This window comes from Osmerus mordax, chromosome 1 (assembly GCF_038355195.1).
Source record: "Osmerus mordax isolate fOsmMor3 chromosome 1, fOsmMor3.pri, whole genome shotgun sequence".
Taxonomy (NCBI): domain Eukaryota; kingdom Metazoa; phylum Chordata; class Actinopteri; order Osmeriformes; family Osmeridae; genus Osmerus; species Osmerus mordax.
The window spans coordinates 14,577,176-14,598,713 of record NC_090050.1 but is presented as its reverse complement, the minus strand read 5'-3'; the positions used below and the strand labels follow the sequence as shown (position 1 = coordinate 14,598,713).

At 49.3% G+C, this 21,538-nt stretch overlaps 1 protein-coding gene and 1 long non-coding RNA gene across 3 annotated transcripts in view; one reads left to right on the top strand and one right to left on the bottom strand.

Moving 5' to 3' along the window:
• itpr1b (inositol 1,4,5-trisphosphate receptor, type 1b) overlaps window positions 1-21,538 on the top strand; it is a 61,244-nt gene that overhangs the window by 11,678 nt on the left and 28,028 nt on the right. Inside the window, exons 6-37 of one of the 2 annotated variants that reach the window (XM_067239393.1) lie at window positions 869-967; window positions 1,419-1,502; window positions 1,598-1,744; window positions 1,848-1,943; window positions 2,128-2,172; window positions 2,919-3,073; window positions 4,923-5,022; window positions 5,161-5,321; window positions 5,885-6,026; window positions 6,146-6,304; window positions 6,400-6,572; window positions 7,081-7,200; window positions 7,335-7,529; window positions 7,612-7,863; window positions 7,957-8,098; window positions 8,192-8,345; window positions 8,483-8,673; window positions 8,756-8,885; window positions 8,997-9,051; window positions 9,142-9,307; window positions 9,668-9,839; window positions 9,951-10,030; window positions 10,150-10,287; window positions 10,389-10,514; window positions 10,603-10,803; window positions 11,018-11,269; window positions 11,496-11,621; window positions 11,858-11,986; window positions 13,075-13,195; window positions 13,326-13,510; window positions 14,323-14,471; window positions 15,187-15,298. In XM_067239393.1, coding sequence (XP_067095494.1) covers window positions 869-967; window positions 1,419-1,502; window positions 1,598-1,744; window positions 1,848-1,943; window positions 2,128-2,172; window positions 2,919-3,073; window positions 4,923-5,022; window positions 5,161-5,321; window positions 5,885-6,026; window positions 6,146-6,304; window positions 6,400-6,572; window positions 7,081-7,200; window positions 7,335-7,529; window positions 7,612-7,863; window positions 7,957-8,098; window positions 8,192-8,345; window positions 8,483-8,673; window positions 8,756-8,885; window positions 8,997-9,051; window positions 9,142-9,307; window positions 9,668-9,839; window positions 9,951-10,030; window positions 10,150-10,287; window positions 10,389-10,514; window positions 10,603-10,803; window positions 11,018-11,269; window positions 11,496-11,621; window positions 11,858-11,986; window positions 13,075-13,195; window positions 13,326-13,510; window positions 14,323-14,471; window positions 15,187-15,298 — 4,557 coding nt within the window. Of the gene's footprint in view, window positions 1-868; window positions 968-1,418; window positions 1,503-1,597; window positions 1,745-1,847; window positions 1,944-2,127; window positions 2,173-2,918; window positions 3,074-4,922; window positions 5,023-5,160; window positions 5,322-5,884; window positions 6,027-6,145; window positions 6,305-6,399; window positions 6,573-7,080; window positions 7,201-7,334; window positions 7,530-7,611; window positions 7,864-7,956; window positions 8,099-8,191; window positions 8,346-8,482; window positions 8,674-8,755; window positions 8,886-8,996; window positions 9,052-9,141; window positions 9,308-9,667; window positions 9,848-9,950; window positions 10,031-10,149; window positions 10,288-10,388; window positions 10,515-10,602; window positions 10,804-11,017; window positions 11,270-11,495; window positions 11,622-11,857; window positions 11,987-13,074; window positions 13,196-13,325; window positions 13,511-14,322; window positions 14,472-15,186; window positions 15,299-21,538 lie in introns of both variants that reach the window. The other variant, XM_067239384.1, reaches the window with a different exon arrangement.
• LOC136945529 (uncharacterized) lies at window positions 56-17,982 on the bottom strand. The gene is made up of 3 exons (XR_010876835.1): window positions 17,842-17,982; window positions 17,371-17,459; window positions 56-1,729 (listed from the first exon to the last, which is right to left on the bottom strand). It is a non-coding gene; the product is annotated as an uncharacterized lncRNA (long non-coding RNA).

Below are 21,538 nucleotides of genomic sequence, written 5' to 3'. Positions count from 1 at the left end.
GATAGATACATTCTATAAGGTGTCCTGTATTAGTATCATGTTACCGGATATTGTATTGGTCTATCATTGTTTGACTGCTAAGGTCAAATCCTTTTTGCTCTCAGACATGGAGTGAGGAAATGTGATTAGAAGAAGAACAGATACAGATCTCAGTGAGTTCATTTAAAGCTCCTGGCTTCAATGATCTCTGCAAAGACCATTAACTAAGTGATCTCAGGGACAGGACACTAAGCCTTTTGGACTGAAATAGAATCAGTTGGGAGTTGCATATATCTGGCATGTCAAGCAAGCGTTGCTAAAAAATACAATAAAAATGTATAATGCGTGTTAGCCCTGTAGAAGTGCTACTTTTTTAATCAAAAAGCATTATTGGGGATCGCAACTGATACATCTCAAGTTAGAAATGGGCAATGTCTAAAATGCCCCCTAGTGCTTGAAGGCTGTTATAGTAGCTGACAAATACACCACCTTCTATGATTCCATCACAACATGTATGACACATAATAAATGCCCAGAACTGCCGGTATTCATTTGGAGAACTGACGTAGGAAAATGACTTCATGCTTTGCATAGACCCTCAAGGTTGTTAACAGGAACTCTGTGTTTATTGTGGAGCTGCAACTTCCACCTTGTTATCCTGCCACAGCTGCTCTCTCAAGCTAACGTTGGGACTAGTGCCAAAGGTTGAGGTGATGTTTTGAATAGTTTATCTTGAAGGGCACTTTACCTCTGCTGCAGACTGTACTGACGCATCACTTCCTGTCCAGGACTGTGTAACCGCTCCCCTGGGTCCAGTGTGACTGTTAGATATCACCCTCTGGATGACACTAATGGAAAGTATGTGTTTGTGGTTTGTGGGTTTCTTTAGGTGGTGATAGGGGACAAAGTGGTCCTTAACCCTGTGAATGCTGGACAGCCCCTGCATGCCAGCAGCCACCAGCTGGTTGACAACCCAGGATGCAATGAGGTACGTGAACGGTGGATTTTCAGGAGACTGCGTGTCGATTTGCATGTGTAGCAGAAGGCATCTCCGTTTTTTAACACCAACACCTGCGTCTTTCACTTCCTTTCTTAACCGTTACCGTTCCTTTCTTAAGGTTCACTTGAGGTTCACTTGAATACACTCACACTGTACATTATTACCATCCTGCCTCACATTCAATATCCTCGTTCTCATGGTGATGAAATTAAATTGCCACATTTACATGGCCGTGACCTTGCTCATAATCTAATGTACTGGGAGTTTATTTACTTTGGCTTCATGCTCAGCATGAATAAAAAAAATATTACTCGAAACCTTTCATCTCTTGTGATACACAGACATTATCACTTGAAGTAAATACCAAATCTACCGGACTAGAAACGTAATGAGAGTCCCTGTGTCTACGTATCACACCCCCTCCTCCTCCTCTCTCCAGGTGAACTCTGTAAACTGCAACACCAGCTGGAAGGTTGTTCTGTTCATGAAATGGAGTGACAACAAGGAGACCATCCTGAAAGGGGTAGGCGCTCTACAGATAAGCAGGACTTCCATGCCAGAACGCAGCATTTCCCATGGATGGATGTGGATAGCAGTGTCTTTTCTCTTTGCGTTCAGGGTGACGTGGTGAGGCTGTTCCACGCTGAGCAGGAGAAGTTCCTCACGTGTGACGACCACAGGAAGAAGCAGTACGTCTTCCTCAGGACCACCGGGCGCCAGTCGGCCACCTCCGCCACCAGCAGCAAAGCACTGTGGGAAATTGAGGTCAGCAAAGGAGTTGGAAAGCAGAAGTTTTCCTCCATATGTGTTTTACTAGTATGGTTAGTCCAGATAAGGAGAAGTGTTTTCTATGGCTCTGCTACTGTAGGTGGTGCACCATGACCCTTGTCGAGGAGGCGCTGGTTACTGGAACAGCCTGTTCAGGTTCAAACACCTGGCCACAGGATCGTACCTGGCTGCTGAGGTGAGTGAGGTGTGTGTGCCTCCCGTGGGTGGACCTCTCCCTTCTCTTCTCCATCTGCATCCATATCCCAGGAGCACCCAATCCCAACGTAGCTGTTCTACTGGTGGCCAATAGGAATGCCTCCTCCTCACAGTGCGTCCCTAACAGTGAAGAAGCCCACTTTAAAATGTGTGTCTGCCAACAGGTGAATCCAGACTATGAAGAGGAGAGCAGAGAGCAGCGGTCCTCAGTAAGTCAGCCTCCCTCTCCCCTCTCTCCCCCCTCTCCCTTCCCCCTCCCCCCTCTACCCTGCTGTTTTAGTGGGGTACATACAGTTAGCAGTGTCTGTCGCTAACCTTTGGCTGAACTTCTAAACTCTGGTGGATCTTGTCTCCCTGTCTAGGTGGTGGACTTTGTTCCCTTTAACTTCCAGGTACTGTCTCTGAGTACTCTGTGTGTATTTGTCCTTCATCATCTCCGGTGTTCATTGTTTGATGGATAACGGAGGTTTGAGGGGATCTGAGCTTGGAGAAAAAGAAAACTGCCTTTGTTTTCTTCCTCTGATTTTAAACAAATGGTAGTTAGAAACAACATTTAAATATCACCACTGGGTGTCATCATACCATCTTTATAGTGCATGTGATACTGAATTTCACCTACAGATGCCAGTGTCGTTCAATTTATTGCTGGTCGAGCAATGTACTTCACTTTTCTGAGTGGAATATAGGGTGGTCTATTTGCATTATTTTATGCAACAGTCTTTTGAGCATTACACAGCTGACTTAGGTGAACTCAGTGACCATATAGTTCATTGTCACATCAATTAAAAAGTTACAGTCCTGTTGTGCCGTCGATCAAAGTGTACGATCACATTGGCGGAAATAGGCACATTGTATGTACTACTAAGCAATACATACAAGTCACACTGTGCCAATCCGGGCCGTCAAATGCACCAATTGATTTTTCCACCATTCACTGTGTCTTCTCTCTCCCCAGCTGGACTCAGAGCACGAGGCGCTGCGAGGGCGTCTGCGGACCCCACAGGAGAGGGTCATGTACACACTGGTCTCTGTCCCCGACGGCATGGACATCTCCTCCATCTTTGAGCTGGACCCTACCACCCTGCGAGGGGGGGACGCCCTAGTGCCCAGGTACAGTCTCCATATGGGGATTTCTGGCCTGTGTTTACTAAGGGCACCCGCATATGAGTCAGGGTTTCCCCTCAGTAGTTAATGGTTCCCTCCCAGTCCCCGTCATGTCATAATGTGGGCTCCTGGGTCAGGCTGGCTCAGGGGAAGCAGTGGAAGCTTCTGTCCTGCTGACTGGCTGCTGGGAAAACATGTTGTTGATGGGCAGCTGCGAAATGACAAGCTGCTGTTCACTGATGAGATCACCCTTGACACCTTCCATTGATTTCCTGTCTGGTAATGAAATGGCCCTCTGTTGGCATGCCAGGGGACAGCTAGAGGTTGTCAGGCAGAGCGAGTCAAGGCCCCCAGGGAGTCTGTCTCCGTGGAGGGTTAGCAGAGACAATTCTGCATTTTATGCGTTTTTTTGTTGTTGTTTCTTTCTCAGTCAGAGAAGATCATAATCTCACTGAGTCAATCGGAAGAAAACTCTTTCAGCATTTGTGTGGGTGTAGTTTACCACTTAAAATACCTTTTGTGAATGCGATCTGACGACAGCAATCTGATGGCATTATGGTTGAACCAAGAAACCATGGAGACCATGGTGTGTTTTTACTGGATGGGTTGCAATAGAGGCGAGATGTTGCGTAAGGGCCCGCCCCCACGCATCATCATCCCCTGCCAGTCATTCTGGGGGATTCAAGGGGACGATTCTGAGCTGTGGCTACGTTTTTGTCAGGAAACAATGTACTCTGTATGAGTATTCTACTGTACAACAATAACTGCAAATAACAATATTTAAACCTTTTGATATTAGGGACCAGCTAGGCTAGACCCTTTTCCTCATGGCCAAGTATATAAAAACAGGTGTTCGTTTTGAAGTGACCATGGCTAACGACTGGGTTCTCATTTCAGTCTGTACCAGTACACTTTTTTCTTAATTGTTAGCAAAAAAAAGTGGATCCCCGAAGCTGGGGTTCAGAGTGTGCTACATGGAAATAGCGTTTAGGATAAGGCAGTTATCTTGATTGTTTGATCTAGAACTTCCTAGTGTGTATAAAGGTAAATGTGAGAAAAGCTCTCATGCCAGGCTAAATGTATCTGTCACGCCTGTTCGTATTTGATCTCATCTGTTCTCATGTCATCCCTGCTTGGTGGTGGAGAGGGAATGTTGTTTAATAATTACAGGGCTGCGATTGTCTCTGACACCACCATCAGATAAGACCTCCCTGTAGTGTCAAAACCTGTATTGAGTCACGTCCTCAGGTGCATGCCTGCTCTTGCTGAGAGCCCAACACTCCCCCCCCTACACACACACACACACACACCACACCCACACACCACTCACACCTTAAATAACCTTTGGTTCCCGGGACACTGACAGGCTCGAGGTGTCAGAGTAATCAGTGCTTCTGGTGAGCGTTGAGAATACAAAGCTAAGCTTGTTATACCCAGTGGCTGATTATGTAACCCTGCCAATAATACAGCATGTCCAGTGTCTATGCCATTTACTACAGTAGATGTAAACACACACACACACACTTGTGGTTAGAGAGTAACTTTGGGTGGCGGAGGGAGGGCTTTGATCGGGCCTATCTCTGCTCCTCGTGTGTGACTGTGCAGGGCCAGGTGTCTTGTTGTTGGCCCAGATGCAGGTCATGTTTCCAAGCCTCTTGTAAAACATCACAGTTTTTTGCTTGTCACACAAGAATCCGGTCACGTTGCCGACAATAACATTGTGTAGAAGTGAATACCGAGGCCTTCCCTGTTCACACTAAAACACCACTGTCAACAGTATGAACATAAGCCAGAGTTGCCATTCAAGTTAGTGGGAAGTTCTTGTGATGCTCCCCTGAGTGTCTTTTCTCCTCAGGAGCTCCTTTGTGAGGCTCAGACACCTGTGCACCAACACATGGGTCCACAGCACCAACAACCCCATCGACAAGGAGGAGGAGAAGCCGGTCATGTTACGGGTAAGTGGCTGAGCAGGACTTCCTGGGGCTGTTGTTTACATGCAGTCACACACAAACAGTCTCATATACCGTAAGTATGTGAACTATCATGTGAATGGGGAACTCGATTTATTGAAGAATGTTTCCTTTTCTTTTTAGATTGGCACATCAGCAGTTAAGGAAGATAAAGAGGCCTTTGCCATTGTGCCAGTGCCCCCGGCTGAAGTCCGAGATTTAGACTTTGCCAACGATGCTAGTAAAGTGTTGGCATCTATAGCTGGCAAGCTGGAGAAGGGCACTATCACCCAGAACGAGAGGAGGTATGAATGAAAGAAAGAAAGCCAGCTGTTGGCCTCACGTACTGTACTGTAACGTCCACATGCCTTTTACTGTAGGCAAACCGGTTTCTTTGCAGTAGAAAATAGGAAAAGATCTCCAAACGTTTTTAAGTAGATATGTTTGGGAGTTCTTCCTGACTCGTCACAGAGGCCGTCAGTAGGCCTGGCGGGCAGTCTGATCTTGGTAGAGCTAAGCTAACGGCCCCGTGTTCTCCAGGTATCTTGGTAGAGCTAGGCTAACGGCCCTGTGTTCTCCAGGTATCTTGGTAGAGCTAGGCTAACGGCCCCGTGTTCTCCAGGTATCTTGGTAGAGCTAGGCTAACGGCCCTGTGTTCTCCAGGTATCTTGGTAGAGCTATGCTAACGGCCCCGTGTTCTCCAGGTATCTTGGTAGAGCTAGGCTAACGGCCCTGTGTTCTCCAGGTATCTTGGTAGAGCTAGGCTAACGGCCCCGTGTTCTCCAGGTATCTTGGTAGAGCTAGGCTAACGGCCCTGTGTTCTCCAGGTATCTTGGTAGAGCTAGGCTAACGGCCCTGTGTTCTCCAGGTTTGTGACCAAGCTGCTGGAGGACCTGGTGTTCTTCGTGGTGGACATCCCCAACAGCGGCCAGGATGTTCTGGAGATCATGGTGAACAAGCCCAACAGGGAGAGACAGAAACTGATGAGGGAGCAGAACATCCTGAAACAGGTACAGCCGTCCTCACAGACAGACAGAGCACAGCGCACCCTTGGAGACTCTTGGACTATCATGCACATATACATAGTACTGTATATACCATCTGGTTCAATTCTAACTGCCCCCTGCAGATCTTCAAACTGCTGCAGGCTCCCTTCACAGACAGTGGGGACGGTCCTATGCTGCGTCTGGAGGAGCTGGGCGACCAGCGCCACGCCCCCTTCAGGCACATCTGCAGGCTGTGCTACCGGGTGCTACGGCACTCCCAGCAGGACTACAGGAAGAACCAGGTACCCGGTTCTTCTCCAGTTTCACCAATGCCCCTACTGGACCTTCTGGCCCTGCAAGCTCGTATTGACCCGTACCTCCCCGCTCTCCCCTGCAGGAGTACATAGCCAAGCAGTTCCGTTTCATGCAGAAGCAGATAGGCTACGACGTGCTGGCTGAGGACACCATCACAGCCCTGCTCCACAACAACCGCAAGCTGCTGGAGAAACACATCACCGCTGCCGAGATCGACACCTTCGTCAGCCTGGTCAGGAAGAACCGAGAGCCCAGGTGAGCCTTGGAGGAGGTGGAGATTGGTTCGCAGCCTGGCACCATAGACATGGCACAGTGACAGGGTCGTTTGTGGGCAGTTTGGGTACCGATTTGTTTGTCTAACAGAAGCCAGGGAATGTTTGCAGATGTAGATTTATTCAGATATATGTGTGGGAGTATCAGTGGAGGTGTTTGTGTAGGACTCTGGCTCGAGAGGGAATAGTGTGTGCTGGTATTGAACTTCTACCTTGTCTAGTGTTGTTGATGATATGGAAGCCATGCTGACCCAGAGACCTGAATAAAGAGGGCCTTTACAGATTGATGGCATTTCAGACCTGGCATGGGAATATACCTGGGCCTTGGTCCACCAGTTTCCAGTAGGACACAGTACAGGCCTCAGGCACAAGCAGGCCACAAGCAGCGATGCAGTAATTGAGGAGACCCTCATTTGGTCATTCACTACTCACAGTTTGCTCAGCATGTGACTCATAAAGATCGCCCTGTTTTCCCTATCCCATGTCCCCAGGTTTCTGGACTACCTGTCAGACCTGTGTGTGTCCATGAACAAGTCCATACCTGTGACTCAGGAACTCATCTGTAATGCAGTTCTGGACCCCAGCAACGCCGACATCCTCATTGAAACCAAGTTAGCCCTGATAAAATGACTACCCTTTAGTCTGATTCGCTCTTTGTTTTTCTTTAAAAAAAAGTTACAAAACAATTCAACCATCTCAGTACTGTCATTTTACGTGTGGATTGTTTCTATTTGTGTCCCCCCAGGCTTGTCTTATCAAGGTTTGAGATTGAGGCAGTGACTGGGGGGGAGGCCCCGGTGGAGGCCGAGGAGGACGAGGAGGAGGTGTGGCTCTTCTGGAAGGACAACCTCAAGGAGATCCGCAGCAAGAGCGTCAGGGAGCTGGCCCAGGACGCAAAGGAGGGCCAGAAGGAGGACCAGGAGGTGGTCAGCTACTACAGGTCTGCAGAGAAGAGATACTCTTCAGTGAGGGACTCTTAGAAGTTTTGTCCAATTATTTATCTTGTTCCTCTCCCCCTGCAGGTACCAGTTGAACCTGTTTGCCAGGATGTGTCTGGACCGCCAGTACCTGGCCATCAACAAGATCTCTGGCCAGCTGGACGTGGACCTGATCCTGCGCTGCATGTCTGACGAGGACCTGCCCTTTGACCTTCGTGCGTCCTTCTGCCGCATGATGCTGCACATGCACGTGGATCGCGACCCACAAGAGCAGGTTACGCCCGTCAAGTACGCCCGCCTCTGGTCCGAGATCCCCTCCAAGATAGCCATAGATGAGTGAGTTTGTCTCAATTGCTCCTCATTTCAATGATTAGCAATTTACTATAATACTGAAAACGTAACTCAAATGGTCTTGTCTAATCCTGTCAGTTATGACAATGATGGAACCACTAGAAATGAAATCAAGGAGCGATTCTTCCTCACCATGGATTTTGTGGAGAACTACCTCAGAGAAGTTGTATCTCAGAACATCCCCTTCTCAGATAAAGAGAAAAACAAGCTCACCTTTGAGGTAGGCTGCACTGGACAGTGCATGAAAAAATGTCTGCTGTCCACAATACCCATGTAAGACCTCACCCCTGTTCTCCACACTCTCTGTTCAAAGGTAGTGAACTTGGCGAGGAACCTCATATACTTTGGCTTCTACAACTTTAGCGACCTCTTGAGACTGACAAAGATCTTACTGAATATTCTGGACTGTGTTCATGTCAGCACCATCTACCCCATCAATAAGATGGAGAAGGGCGAGGAAAACAAAGGTAACATTATCAACCTCACATCTGAAATTGTATATCGTAAACTCTTTTAGCAGATACAATTGGCAGTATCAAAATAATAACATGTATCTTCTGTGGAAAGAGGTGTCTTCAGCTGTCTAGATTGTGTTTCTTCACAGGCAGTAATGTGATGAAGTCTATCCATGGGGTGGGGGAGCTGATGACCCAGGTGGTCTTAAGGGGAGGGGGCTTCCTGCCTGTCACACCCAATCACCAGCCAGAGGGAGATGTGGTCAAGGCCCAGACCGAGCCAGAGAAGGAGGACATTCTGGTCATGGACACGAAGCTCAAGATCATTGAGATCCTTCAGGTGAGCGGGCCTGGCTTTCATGAGCGGATACACTAAGCTCAGTGACACAGTACCTTTGAGTATCTGTGTTTCCCCCCTGCAGTTCATCCTGAATGTGCGGCTGGACTACAGGATCTCCTGTCTGCTCTGCATCTTCAAAAGGGAGTTTGATGAGAGCAACCCTCAAACTGAAACCCCGACTGGTAGTCAGGATGGTCCCAACAATGTCACAGGTCCGATGCTTCGTTTCCTTGTGGTTCGCCTCAAACTGGCTGTATAGGAATAATCTATCATGGGATACTGTATGAACGTTCAAGCCAACATTGTCTATTTTGGTTCATCAGGAACTCTAGACTTTGAGAACATTGAGGAACAGGCAGAAGGAATATTTGGAGGAAGGTAAATCATTGCATTATACCATGAAGGTGGAATTGGGAAAAGGTATTGTGAAAGTGGTCCTGGTTGGTTACTTGTTCTGCTTTCACCTAGTGAGGAGAACACACCCCTGGACCTGGATGACCACGGGGGTCGCACCTTCCTGAGGGTCCTGCTCCATCTGACCATGCATGACTACCCTCCTCTGGTGTCTGGAGCCCTGCACCTCCTCTTCAGACACTTCAGCCAGAGGCAGGAGGTCCTCATGGCCTTCAAACAGGTACTGGAGGCTCCTTAGTAGACATCCTGAGGTCCACTCCAGTGTCCAATAAAGCATGGTCGTATTGATAACATGTTACACATGTCATTGTCATGAAGGAACTATTTGATCGGATTTCGGCCAGTCCAGATCAGACCAGGTGTGTCCATGCTTTACTCCCAGATCAGACCAGGTGTGTCCATGCTTTACTCCCAGGTCAGACCAGGTGTGTCCATGCTTTACTCCCAGGTCAGACCAGGTGTGTCCATGCTTTACTCCCAGGTCAGACCAGGTGTGTCCATGCTTTACTCCCAGGTCAGACCAGGTGTGTCCATGCTTTACTCCCAGGTCAGACCAGGTGTGTCCATGCTTTACTCCCAGGTCCAGCTGTTGGTGACCAGCCAGGATGTGGACAACTACAAGCAGATCAAGTCGGACTTGGATCAGCTGCGCTCCATCGTGGAGAAGTCAGAGCTGTGGGTTTACAAGAGACAGGGAGAAGATGGGATGGATGGAGGGGACGGAGGGGACGGAAATCAAGAGTCCGACAACAAGAAGAAGGTGCCTCTCGTACTCTGCCTGCTCAGATTGTGTCTCCTAGCTGCATGGTCAGTGTCGAGTCTTTATGGTCCAGAAGCGACCCTCTCTAATACACTGCTGTTCTTTCTGGTTCCCTCCCAGGGAGACTCAGACAAGAAGAAGACAGAAAGCACCAGCAGTTACAACTACAGAGTCGTCAAAGAGGTGCCGTTCCTTTTCTGCTCGATTCGGAGCAATACGATCTTTTCTAACGTGCCAGAGTGAGGTCATGTGGTTGTCATGACCGCGGTGCCTGTATGTGTGTGTGTGGTGTGTGTGTTCAGATCCTCCTGCGCCTCAGTAAGCTGTGTGTCCAGGAGGGAGCCTCAGGCAAGAAGAGTAAGAAGCAGCAGCAGAGACTGCTCCGGAACATGGGGGCCCACAGTGTGGTCCTGGAGCTGCTGCAGATCCCCTATGAGAAGGTCCGTTCCTGGAGTCTGGTCATCTGTTTCTCCAATCCCATCGTAAACCAAATTCATCGTAACACAATGTGTTTTTTGCGTGTTACGTCTGAACACACCAGGGTGAGGATGTCCGTATGCAGGAGATCATGAAGCTGGCTCATGAGTTCCTGCAGAACTTCTGTGCGGGGAACCAGCAGAACCAGGCCCTCCTCCACAAACACATCAACCTCTTCCTCAACCCAGGGGTGAGTAGGCCTCACTCTGGCTGGGTAGGTCCAGTCACGTAGTCACTGTGTGACTGAGCTGGATGGTTAGATGCTCCTCTGCTCCTAGATCCTGGAGGCGGTCACCATGCAGCACATCTTCATGAACAACTTCCAGCTGTGCAGCGAGATCAATGAGCGCGTGGTGCAGCACTTTGTCCACTGCATCGAGACGCACGGACGCCACGTCCAGTACCTCAAGTTCCTCCAGACCATCGTCAAGGCCGAGAACAAGTTCATCAAGAAGTGTCAGGACATCGTCATGGCAGAGGTGGGACCCCACTGACAATCTTCTCTCGTTTGTGACTTTCTAGTGTAAACGTCATTAAATGCTTTTGAAATGGACTGGCACATCAACACAGATACTCCTTATTAACGAAGCACTCGGACGTGTACGTCGGTATTTAGTGACATGCGCATGTATGTATTTAGCATGTTTCCAAGCGTCGGAAGAAAACCCCCCAGCGTGTCTCTCTCGCACCTAGATGGTGAATTCAGGCGAGGACGTCCTGGTCTTCTACAACGACCGCGCCTCCTTCCAGACCCTGATCCAGATGATGAGGTCAGAGCGCGACCGCATGGACGAGAACAGCCACCTGATGTACCACATCCACCTGGTGGAACTGCTGGCGGTCTGCACCGAGGGCAAGAACGTCTACACCGAGATCAAGTGCAACTCCCTGCTGCCCCTGGACGACATCGTACGAGTGGTCACTCACGAGGACTGTATACCTGAGGTAAGGGGGGAATGAGAAAGGGAGATAGCCGGAAGAATATCCTACCATAAGGCTGGAATATGTAGGTGAATGTTGCAGATATGTTTACCGATGACTTGTAATATCTGAATGACAGCGTCTTTATTACCAGACATGCTTATTTGGTGCAAGTTGTCCTTGTCTTTACCATTTGATCCTGATAGTGTGGATGAGCTTTACAGGTAGCATGTCTTGCGTTATTCTTCAGGTGAAGATCGCCTACATCAACTTCCTGAACCACTGCTATGTGGACACAGAGGTGGAGATGAAGGAGATCTACACCAGCAACCACATGTGGAAGCTGTTTGAGAACTTCCTGGTTGACATATGCAGGGTAAACTTCCAATATCCAAACAACTCTGATTTCTCACATGTTCATTCATCACCCAAGTGTCACAACATCAGATATGTATCTACTTACATCCAGAGTGTTACTAAACACACTTCAGGATAATGGCGTGCATTACTGCCAGTACTGGCCAATCGTTGGAGGACTTATTTTTGGAATGTATCCAGTGTGCATGTGGAGTCCAGATTTGGAGTATTGAGACACTGTCCATCCATGTCCAGATATGCAACAACACCAGCGACAGGAAGCATGCAGACTCTATCCTGGAGGGTTACGTTACAGAGACGGTCATGAGCATCGTGACCACCTTCTTCAGCTCGCCCTTCTCTGACCAGAGCACCAGTCTGCAGGTAAACACACGCACAGGAATCGACCACAACTGACCAAAACTGGACGAAAACACATAATATATGCAGTATACACCTATGTCATCTGTAGTCAGCCTCCTTTTTGAATTTGATTATTGTTTTATAATCCTTGATTACACTTTATTTGTGGATTTGTCTTTGCAAAGGATTGATAATGTTCCATATGATGAAAGTAACGCACATTGAAATGTAACACATGACCTCCCGTTTATGTAGGCAGCCCGACACATGTATGTAAGTATGGCTTAAACTCCCATGTTGTTGGTTTCCTCTCACCGAGTGTGTTCTCTTATCGGCAGTTGAAACACATTTCTAAAGGGTGTCTCATTCTCCTGCTATCCCTTGTTTAGCATTGAGTCAGTGCTTCTTTCGTAGAATCCTTCACCGATGACTTAACCCTAACCCTGTTTCATACAATCCTCCCCTTGCCAAATACCCCCCAAAAAACTGCAGTTTTGACGCAGACACAGCCTACTGTGTTTTGGGTCTGCCAAATACTGTGGTCTGCTCTGTAGATGTGTGTTGTTACACGTAAGGCTACACCACATCAGCTGGTGGTACTAGTGCTATGTCACAATGTTCCCCAGTAGGCAGCTATCTTGCTGTCGCTGCCAATGTCGCTGTCAATGTATTCATTTAGCAGACAATTTTATCCTGTGATCTCTTGATCTGCCGACGTGCTCTAACCACTGAGCTATACATTCCAGCCAGTTTAGGTCCTGTGGAATGACAGCAATGTCCTTCTCTCTCTTGTGACAGGCAATCATTCTTGGAAAGGTAACCGAGGTATTTGTCATCTCGTAGGTTGTTCTGCTGTTGACACACAGGGTGTCGTTTGATCGGTGTGGTCGTGGTGAGATGGTAGTGATTTGTGTTAGAGTGTGGGCTATTGAACCTGGTTGGGACCAATGTGCACTAAACCTGAGTTTAGACCCCCCCCCCCCCCACACACACACACACACACAAGTTTGGTGATAGGCCAGCTCCCTCCAAGTGGCTTCCAGATAAATCATGTGACCAACAACCCTTTCTTCTTTTTACTACTGCGTCTGTCTGTTTCTCTCCTGTAGACTCGCCAGCCTGTGTTTGTCCAGCTACTGCAGGGCGTGTTCAGGGTTTACCACTGCAGCTGGCTCTCTCCCACACAGAAGGCCTCTGTGGAGGCCTGTATCAAGGTGCTGTCTGACGTGGGTAAGACACTCACTGGACAAACTTACCTCTCTACCTTTTAAGCCGTCGACTGTATAAGAGCCACTGCTATCAATTCAAGTTTTGCCACATGAGCCATAAAGTTGACCTCCTTCTGGTGTCCACCACCCAGCCAAGAGCAGGGCCATAGCCATCCCTGTGGACCTGGACAGCCAGGTCAACAACCTGTTTGTCAAGTCCAACAACGTGGTGCAGAAGACCATCACAAGCTGGAGGCTCTCTGCCAAGAACACGTCCAGACGAGACTCCGGCATGACCAGCTCAAAGGACTACAGGAACATCATCGAGAGGCTCCAGGTAAAACCGAGCCCTCACCCTGACCTGAGCCAGGCTCCTTTCACGAGCAATAAGATGTTCAAAGTTTCTAAGAGAATATGTTGAAATCCACAAGACCTAGACATTGAGTCGTGTTGCTGTGAACCTAATCTGCATCTGTTGTAACATGGTTCCCAGAAACTCAAGAAAACATGCCAGTCTAATTCATCCGGGTGGCTTTTTAATGCCTAACCGTAAAAAAAACAGAAACTGTAATGATGCCAGAATGGAGTTGCAATGTAGTTCCAAAGAAAGTGCAGTTGTTTTCGTGCACTCATCCCTTGAAATGTGCTGTGTTGCAATGCTGTGCAGTCACTATAACCGTACAGCAACTTCCCTTCTTCCGCCCCACGTTCACGCCCGCAGTGTCAACATCAGCAGATAGATGTGGTGCAACCATGCCGATTTAGAATTGTTCAATGTTATTAGGAGTGTGGGTGAGGTGGCTTTACATCACACATTTGTCACCTTTGTTTTTAGACTGAGTTAACAGTCCGGCCCCCTCGCACAGGCTGCTTCTGCTTTTTACCCACTAGCCTGACGAACTGTCGGAGACGACACGCTAACAGTTCACCACACCCATCCCCACTCGAGCCAACTAGTCCAGGCTCTGCTGTCCAAACAAAATGGCGGAGAGTCAGGCTCCAAACCAGAGTTCCCATAGAGTACCCTCATTTACCCTTGGGCAACACATCACGATAAGATCGAGATTGAATGTCGGCTCGTGTGTTTCCCTTCAGCCCCTCTGTGAGCGTGCTTGTGCTCTGTGCCCCCCCCCCCCCCCCCCCCTGCAGGACATCGTGTCGGCCCTGGAGGACCGCCTGCGGCCCCTGGTCCAGGCTGAGCTGTCTGTCCTGGTGGACGTGCTGCACCGGCCCGAGCTGCTCTTCCCGGAGAACACAGACGCCCGCAGGAAGTGCGAGAGCGGAGGCTTCATCTCCAAGTAAGGGCCGCCCACGCCGCCTCCTCCCCTCCCGGGAGGCGCCGCCTGGCGCTCGGGCGGAGCGTGTCGCCTCTGTCCTCTAGTGGTCGTTCCAGCGTAGCGTTCTCCCCTCTCCCGTGAGCGCGCAGTCACTCAGTTAAGCAGGTGTGTCCCCTCAGTGCGGGCCGAGCGATGACCCCGGGGCTTTGTTTTCACATGTCCTGCTCTGAGCACGGCTCACACACACAGCCTGGGGTGCGTTGGGTTTGAGAAGGTCTGAGATAGGATTACATGGGCTGCGTCTGGGCTCTTTGAACAGGTGCCCGCTCGGGGATTAGCCTACTCTAGAGTGCTGGGCGGATTAGAGTGTGGAGTAGCATGTGAGCGTGCACCACTTCTCGCTCTTTCGGAACAGCGGTGGAATAGAATGGGCTCTTTGTGGAGGCACATGCACTCCTGAGGAAACAGGAAGGGCCCGCCGGTTCTCTTTGAAAACCCAGTTGTTTGACTGTGACAGTTGTGACACTTGACTTGATCGAGAATCAGCCGACGCAAGTTAGCTCAGCGATAAAAAGAAGGAAAACAAATAATAATCATGTTCCGTGAAAAAAGGCTCGAAGTTCTCGATCCGTTTTGACAGTAGAAATGATTTTAACCCTTTTAATCAAATTGTGAATGAGGATCTGTCCCTTGGCCTGACCGTCCTGTAAAGTTAGGTGAACCTGTCTTTGACTAGACTGATCAAGCACACCAAGCAGCTGCTGGAGGAGAACGAGGAGCGCCTGTGCATCAAGGTCCTGCAGACCCTCAGAGAGATGATGACCAAAGACCGTGGCTATGGGGAGAAGGTATCTTCACTGTTTGCCGTCAACATACACCGTACATGCACAACCGCAACCCTGCAGCATCCACACACACACACACACACACACACACACACACACAGTCAAATAAAGACGCAGGCCCGCGCCTACACGGACAGTCGTGGCTGCGTACGCGCACTGCCCCTGGCCCTATCAGGAAGTAGAACAGAGAGAGAGGAGGTTCTGGGATCTGGACAGTTACTGTAGGGTCAGGAATATAAAGCAAACAGGGCTGAAGGTACGTCGAGTCCTAGATGAAGGGATGCAGTTGCTACTAAGGACTATGGTTACTGTACTTCTACTGGTACCAGATTCCCTCATGTAGTAGACTCCTGGTGGGTGGTAAGAAACAGACAACAATGTATTAACAGCACCAGCATGCTAATCACCCAACACTAATACACCATGTGAACACCCTACATCCTTTACCAACGGGCAGTGACCCACAATACTAATCTGTAGAGGAAGACCTCGCCTATCTGCTTATGTTTTCGGTTGAAAACCAGTGTGTGACGTACTAACTGACATGGCGTGTGAATTCTCCTGGGTGTTCCCAGCTCACCCCTCCACACATGGCTCTACTAACTCTGCCTCTATACTCTTCTCTTCCAGCTGATTGCCTTTGATGATGAAATGGATGTGGCTGAGGTTGATCATTTTCCTTACTCCTTTTGTGGCCCGCCTGTAGATTGTTCTTGTTTCTCACCAGTGGTGTAGATGTGCTCATGTTGGTCGAGTGTGTCAACTGTCATTAGCCGTCCGTAGCAGCCTCCTGTGTCCATGGTCTTCCTGCTAGCGTGTGCTAGTGTCCCACTCATCACAGTACAGTACTGCTAGCACACCAGGCCTCGGTCTTGCCATGCTGTGTTGTACTGTGCCTAAACGCTGTAGCCATTTGCTTGGTAGTTTCGCTGCTTATGTACGTACGTGAGAAAATGGCAGTTTGTTAGTTCAAGTGTTCAATCGCACATGCTGTGTTGTGGCATCAGCAAAGTTAGCACAGCACACGCAGCAGCCTGTCCGTGGTTGCTTTTCACGGTGGTTCTACTGAACTACTCACCACCTCGACCACAGCAGGTGTGAGTGTATATATAGCTGGAGCTATCTCATACATGTAGCACTGGAAACCAGATCTGCCTCCTGATCCCCACACCCCAGTGGGTGCATGTGTCTGCATGCACGTGCGTGTGTGTGGTCTACAGATAGCACTGAAGCCACTGAATCCTCTGTCTGTTTGTGAATGTTACGCGGCTCTCAGTATCGTGTGGGAGGGGCCAATGTGGCACCACTTTGTGACAGATGACTAATGCCACCAGACACCTCTCTTCCGCAGAAGGGCTTCACAGTTCCAGGAGGTTCCCTGAACTTCTGTGAAAAAACGTGAAGCTCCACCGGTTCTCACTCTTCATTCTTCACCATCATATATGGAATGGCATGCAGCTTAGTGTGCCTCATACTTGACTGATTAGACCTTCCCGGAGTGCTTTCAATATCACTGGGAACATTTTCCGTTTAATGAGCAAGCACGTGCAGTGCACATGTGTACAAACAAATCACCCTGATGGGAAAGGAAATACCCAGATGGATTCAGACAATGCGAGTGGGAGGGGGCAATAAAACAGAGTATTTTGAGCCCGTTGGAGAGCCTCAGAGACCTGTTGCTAATAGGTCACATGCTTTGAGTGTCTTCCCTCTCTCTCTCTGTCTCGTGCGCCCTCCCTTTTCCCACTCTTTGTCTGTGGTATTCCAGCCATCAAAATTCCGAGCTGCACCCCCTTCCCCAGAGAGAGAGAGAAAGAGAGAGAGAGAGAGAGAGAGAGAGAAAGAGAGAGAGAGAGAGAGAGAGACTGTATTGCCCTGACAGCCCCTCCCTTTTGACAAAATAAAAATGTACTCAGACGAGCACCCCACCCATGACTGCTACACGTGCAGGAACCCTGGAGGGCCCCCCGCCGGTACACAGTGTCCCTGCCCCCAGGCACACCCACAGCAGTCCTCATTTCCCCCCAGAAGCAGCAGCAGTGTTAGCGGTGGCAGTGCGTAGCGGTAACGCTTACACTGCTCTTCTCAGCCCGCTGCTCCTCTCTGGACTCAGCAGCAGGGAGCCGACACACTGCAGACACACCAGCTCTTCTCTGGGCAGAGACTGAGAAAACAACGTGATCGGCAGGTTAAAGGGAGAAGCTGTTTAGACTGTGTGCTAGTCTTCCAAGTGTGCTCGATGCGTGTGTGTCTTAGCAGCAGTGGGGATAAGGGAGTGGTTATCAACAGGGGATAAGGTAGCAGATGTGATGTAACACAGGCCTACAGAGATAGTATAGGTTTAGGCTGCAAATATCTGTTCTGTGCCAGGTTATGTAACAGATGATTTATATGCAGGAGAGTGCACGGTTTTCTGTGTGTGTGTGTGTCTCTCTCTTTCTCACTCCTTCTCAGGATACATCCATACCAACTGATTCCAATCCCCTGATTATTCCTAACAAAACACTTGGTGAACTATCTCTCTCTCTCTCTTTTTCTCTCTGTACCTTTCTCTCTCTTTCCTCCTCTTGCTCTTTCACTCTCTCTCTACCAGCTGTTGTGCCATTTCCTCCCTCCTCTCTTGCCTCCTGCCCGTCCTCTCCTCTGCCCTCCCCTCCCAGTGTTGTTGTCCTGTGCCTCTGTCTGCCCACCGTGCACAGAGCTTGTCCTTGTGTATCCTTTGTGGTTGGTCGAGAGCTAAGTAGGTGGAGGCAGATCTCTGGCCAACTCCTCCCATCCTCCCCAACAGGGGGAGCTGTGATCATTTCTCTGGTCCGCGCGGCACTGGCCCGTTTTTTCCCCCACCTCGGTGATGCACGATTCGTGGGCCGGGGCCAGAATTCCGGCAGCAGTTACGTAAGAACGAGGGGTTCTCTTTTCTTTTTTTTTGTTGCCTGGATTTCTGACTCTCCACCGAAGTGTGACCTTCAGCGGTAATTGCCAATAAAAGTGTGGTGAAACTTTTAACTGAGAAACACTGGCAGATCAACGTCTTGTCTGGAAGCCGGGGGATTCAGAAGAGCCAGGCCTGAGGATCGCTGCCAGCCCTCACAGCCCTCACCTGTTAACGCTTTAAAGATGGCTGCCGGCACGGCTGAGTGCTGATGTCATGGTGCGAGATGAGGGCACGACAAATCAGTACTCCTCCTCCACCCCCCTTTATCTCTCCACTTTGTCCCCCACCCCTGTCCCCCTCTGTGTCCTCCGTGTCTCCTCCTGTACTCTGTTGGCTTGAACACGTCCAGAACGAGGGTGGATAAGGGCTTTCTGGGTTTGGAAGGGAACGAAGAGGAGAGGTGCTGATGACAGATGCTGTCGGCCAGCACGGGGCCGGGTTATGTAACTACACGGGAGGGAGGGAGGGCTGAATCAAACGCCCCGGGAGAAGGCCCAGCTGTAAAACAAGACCAGAGACCACAGGTGGACATTCCACAGACAAATCATCTTATCTCCTCACGGGGTGAAATGGGGGTTCCCTTCATGAGGTGACCAGACGTTTGGTCCTGAATCTCCAAATCACAAGGTAGAGGAAGAGGCACTGGTGGCCTGGCCCCAGACAGATGTGCCCTGCTCTCATGCCAGCTGCTCTCATGCCAGCTGCTCTCATGCCAGCTGCTCTCATGCCAGCTGCTCTGGTCCCAGCTGCTCTGGTCCCAGCTGCTCTGGTCCCAGCTGCTCTGGTCCCAGCTGCTCTGTGTGGGCTATGTGTGAAAAGCATGGGCGAATCGGGACGTTGAATCAGTTAGGTAGCAACAAACTGGGTCAGATAAGGAGCAAGATAATAGTCACGCAGTGCCACTGAACAACAACATGAAAGTGCCCTGGTGACGTTGAACTGTCTAACTGAATTAGAGGATGAACTAAAGCCTGAAGAGCTGGAGACAGAAGATTTCTGTTCTGTGCTTGTTTGCATGCATCATCCCCTTTACAGTGGAAATCAATGTGTTTACGTCAAGAGTTGGTCTGCCCTGTTAAGGGATTCTTGTCTAGTCTCATTATTACTCAAACACAGCTTGACTGGGTTACTGAGCTATTGTGAACCCCGTTGTGGTCTCCATCTCGTTGTGGTCTCCATCTGCCTTTTCACTGTGAATCAAATCCGTCATATCCATCCCCTCAACAAACAAAAAAAAAAACAATTGGCAAGTTGTTCATTTCAACAATTCCCAGAACGTGAAATGTTTTTCCAGTCTTTTTCCTGTTCGCTATATGATTTCAATGAATGATCTCAGCAAATCTGGATGTCAGCTTCACGTTTGTGTTATGAATCTAGAAATGAATCCAACATCGGTTTTGTTTGCATTTGTATGCACTGCAGCACATGCATGTACTGACTGCCTCTTTGCTATCCTGCTGCTACTATACTAAGCCCCTTCATCTTGTCTGCTTTGCTTTTGACAAATCAATTTTCCTTCTTCATTGCGTCCTGCAATGCTTAGCCCTAAGTATAGTTTTCTAGATTCTACTAATTATACAGATCTTACACACATTATCATGCTTCTAAGATGAATGACTGGATCATTTGATAGGAGTCCATGTTCCCTGCTATGGTTTCATTTAATGATGTCCATGAATACCCTAAAATAGAACTGTAACTGTCCTGTTGCTATGCAAGCATAAAATAACACAACAGTAGTGTTCTCGTTCAGTAGCCTTGTTTGGCCCAGACCAGCGCTCGAGCCTAAGCGGGGTCCGACAGCATAGAGACGTCCTTAAAGGACAGGCTTGTTGTTCTCTTTGTCACCCTGCCGCTAGCTTTGAATCATGTGCTTGTGTTTCGGCTGGGCACATGGATGAGTCACCCCATCAGACAGGCCCTCAGAGTGGCTGCAGCGGCCCTTCTCTGTTGGCTCCCACTGGGAGGGGCCCCGGGAGAGGTCTCGACTGGAGTCCACGTGGACCGGGGAGGGAGCCGCTCTTTGGGGGTTTTGAACGGCAACAACATGACTAACTCTGCGTGTAAATGTTTGACTAACCCCTAACCTTTTATCTCCACTCAGCTGGCCCCTCCACCTGAGCCGGAAGTCCCTGCCGAGGTGTGTTCAACATTCATATTGGCACTGCGAGCTCCAATATGGGTCGTTGCAGATCGTAGATAGTCTGTGGTGTAGGCCCTAGACGCACCAGTGTTTCCCCTAGGTTTACAGCTGGGGGGGGGGGGGGGGGATTCCTCAGGGGGAATGTCCCTGTACCTACTTTAAGTCGCTCTGGATAAGAGTGTCTGCTAAATGACTAAATGTAAATGACACGCCGTCGTGTAAATAAGATAAATAACATAAGGCAATTTAGTTTGTTTAATAAAAGAGCAAGCTATAGACCTGTTTTATAGGAAAGGTAAACTTAAATGATGATGTAATTTTTATTATTAACTTGACCTTCCAGGGGGGGCGGGGGGCGCCGTTGGGGGGGCGGGGTGCCCCCCTAATATAATGGTAGGGGAAACACTGCGCACTGTACTACATGTGTTCGAGTCATCTCCCTTCCATGGAAGCGTTCCGATCCTTTCCCACGCTTTTTCCATTTTTACCCACGACATGTTTCCCCATTCGAACCCTCACTTAGGCTGACACCTGGCCCTCGTTCTCCCTCCCCCCTCCTCCCTCCTCCCATTCATTCATCCTCCCCTCTCTCCATTCATCCCTCCATACATTACACCCTTCGGTTTGTGAGTGGAATCCAGTTCCCTGACCTTCTTCCTGTGGGTTTTTTGGAGTAGTAGGCAGAGTTTTTTGCCATGGCAGATGGGACCATGAGCTGATACTGTGTCAGTAGCGCACTAGCTCCATTATGTAACCTGGATAGGACTCTGTTTCTCCCCTCTGGCAGCCTGTCGTCCTGTTATGTCATTAACATGGTTTCATTTGCACTGGGACTGCAAGGCAAAGAGGGAGTTAACGGCGTGCCCAACTGCTTTATTTACCAATGTCATTATTTATATTGATCTAAATGTCACAAGGGGGCAGGACGTCGTCGCTCGTTTTCATTTAAATTTGGTCAAACATACCGGATGTTGAAAAGCAGTCTTATATTTCTTGCATGCTCGTGTCCCTGCCCTGCATCCCCCCCCCCCCCCCCCCCCCCCAACACCACACCTCCCTCTGGTAACCGCATGATGTTGTTTGCCCCAGCTCCCTGCCTGCTAGGAAAGTGACTAATTTGCACAGTATTAACACCCCTATTTCTTTTCCTTTTTGTATGATTTGC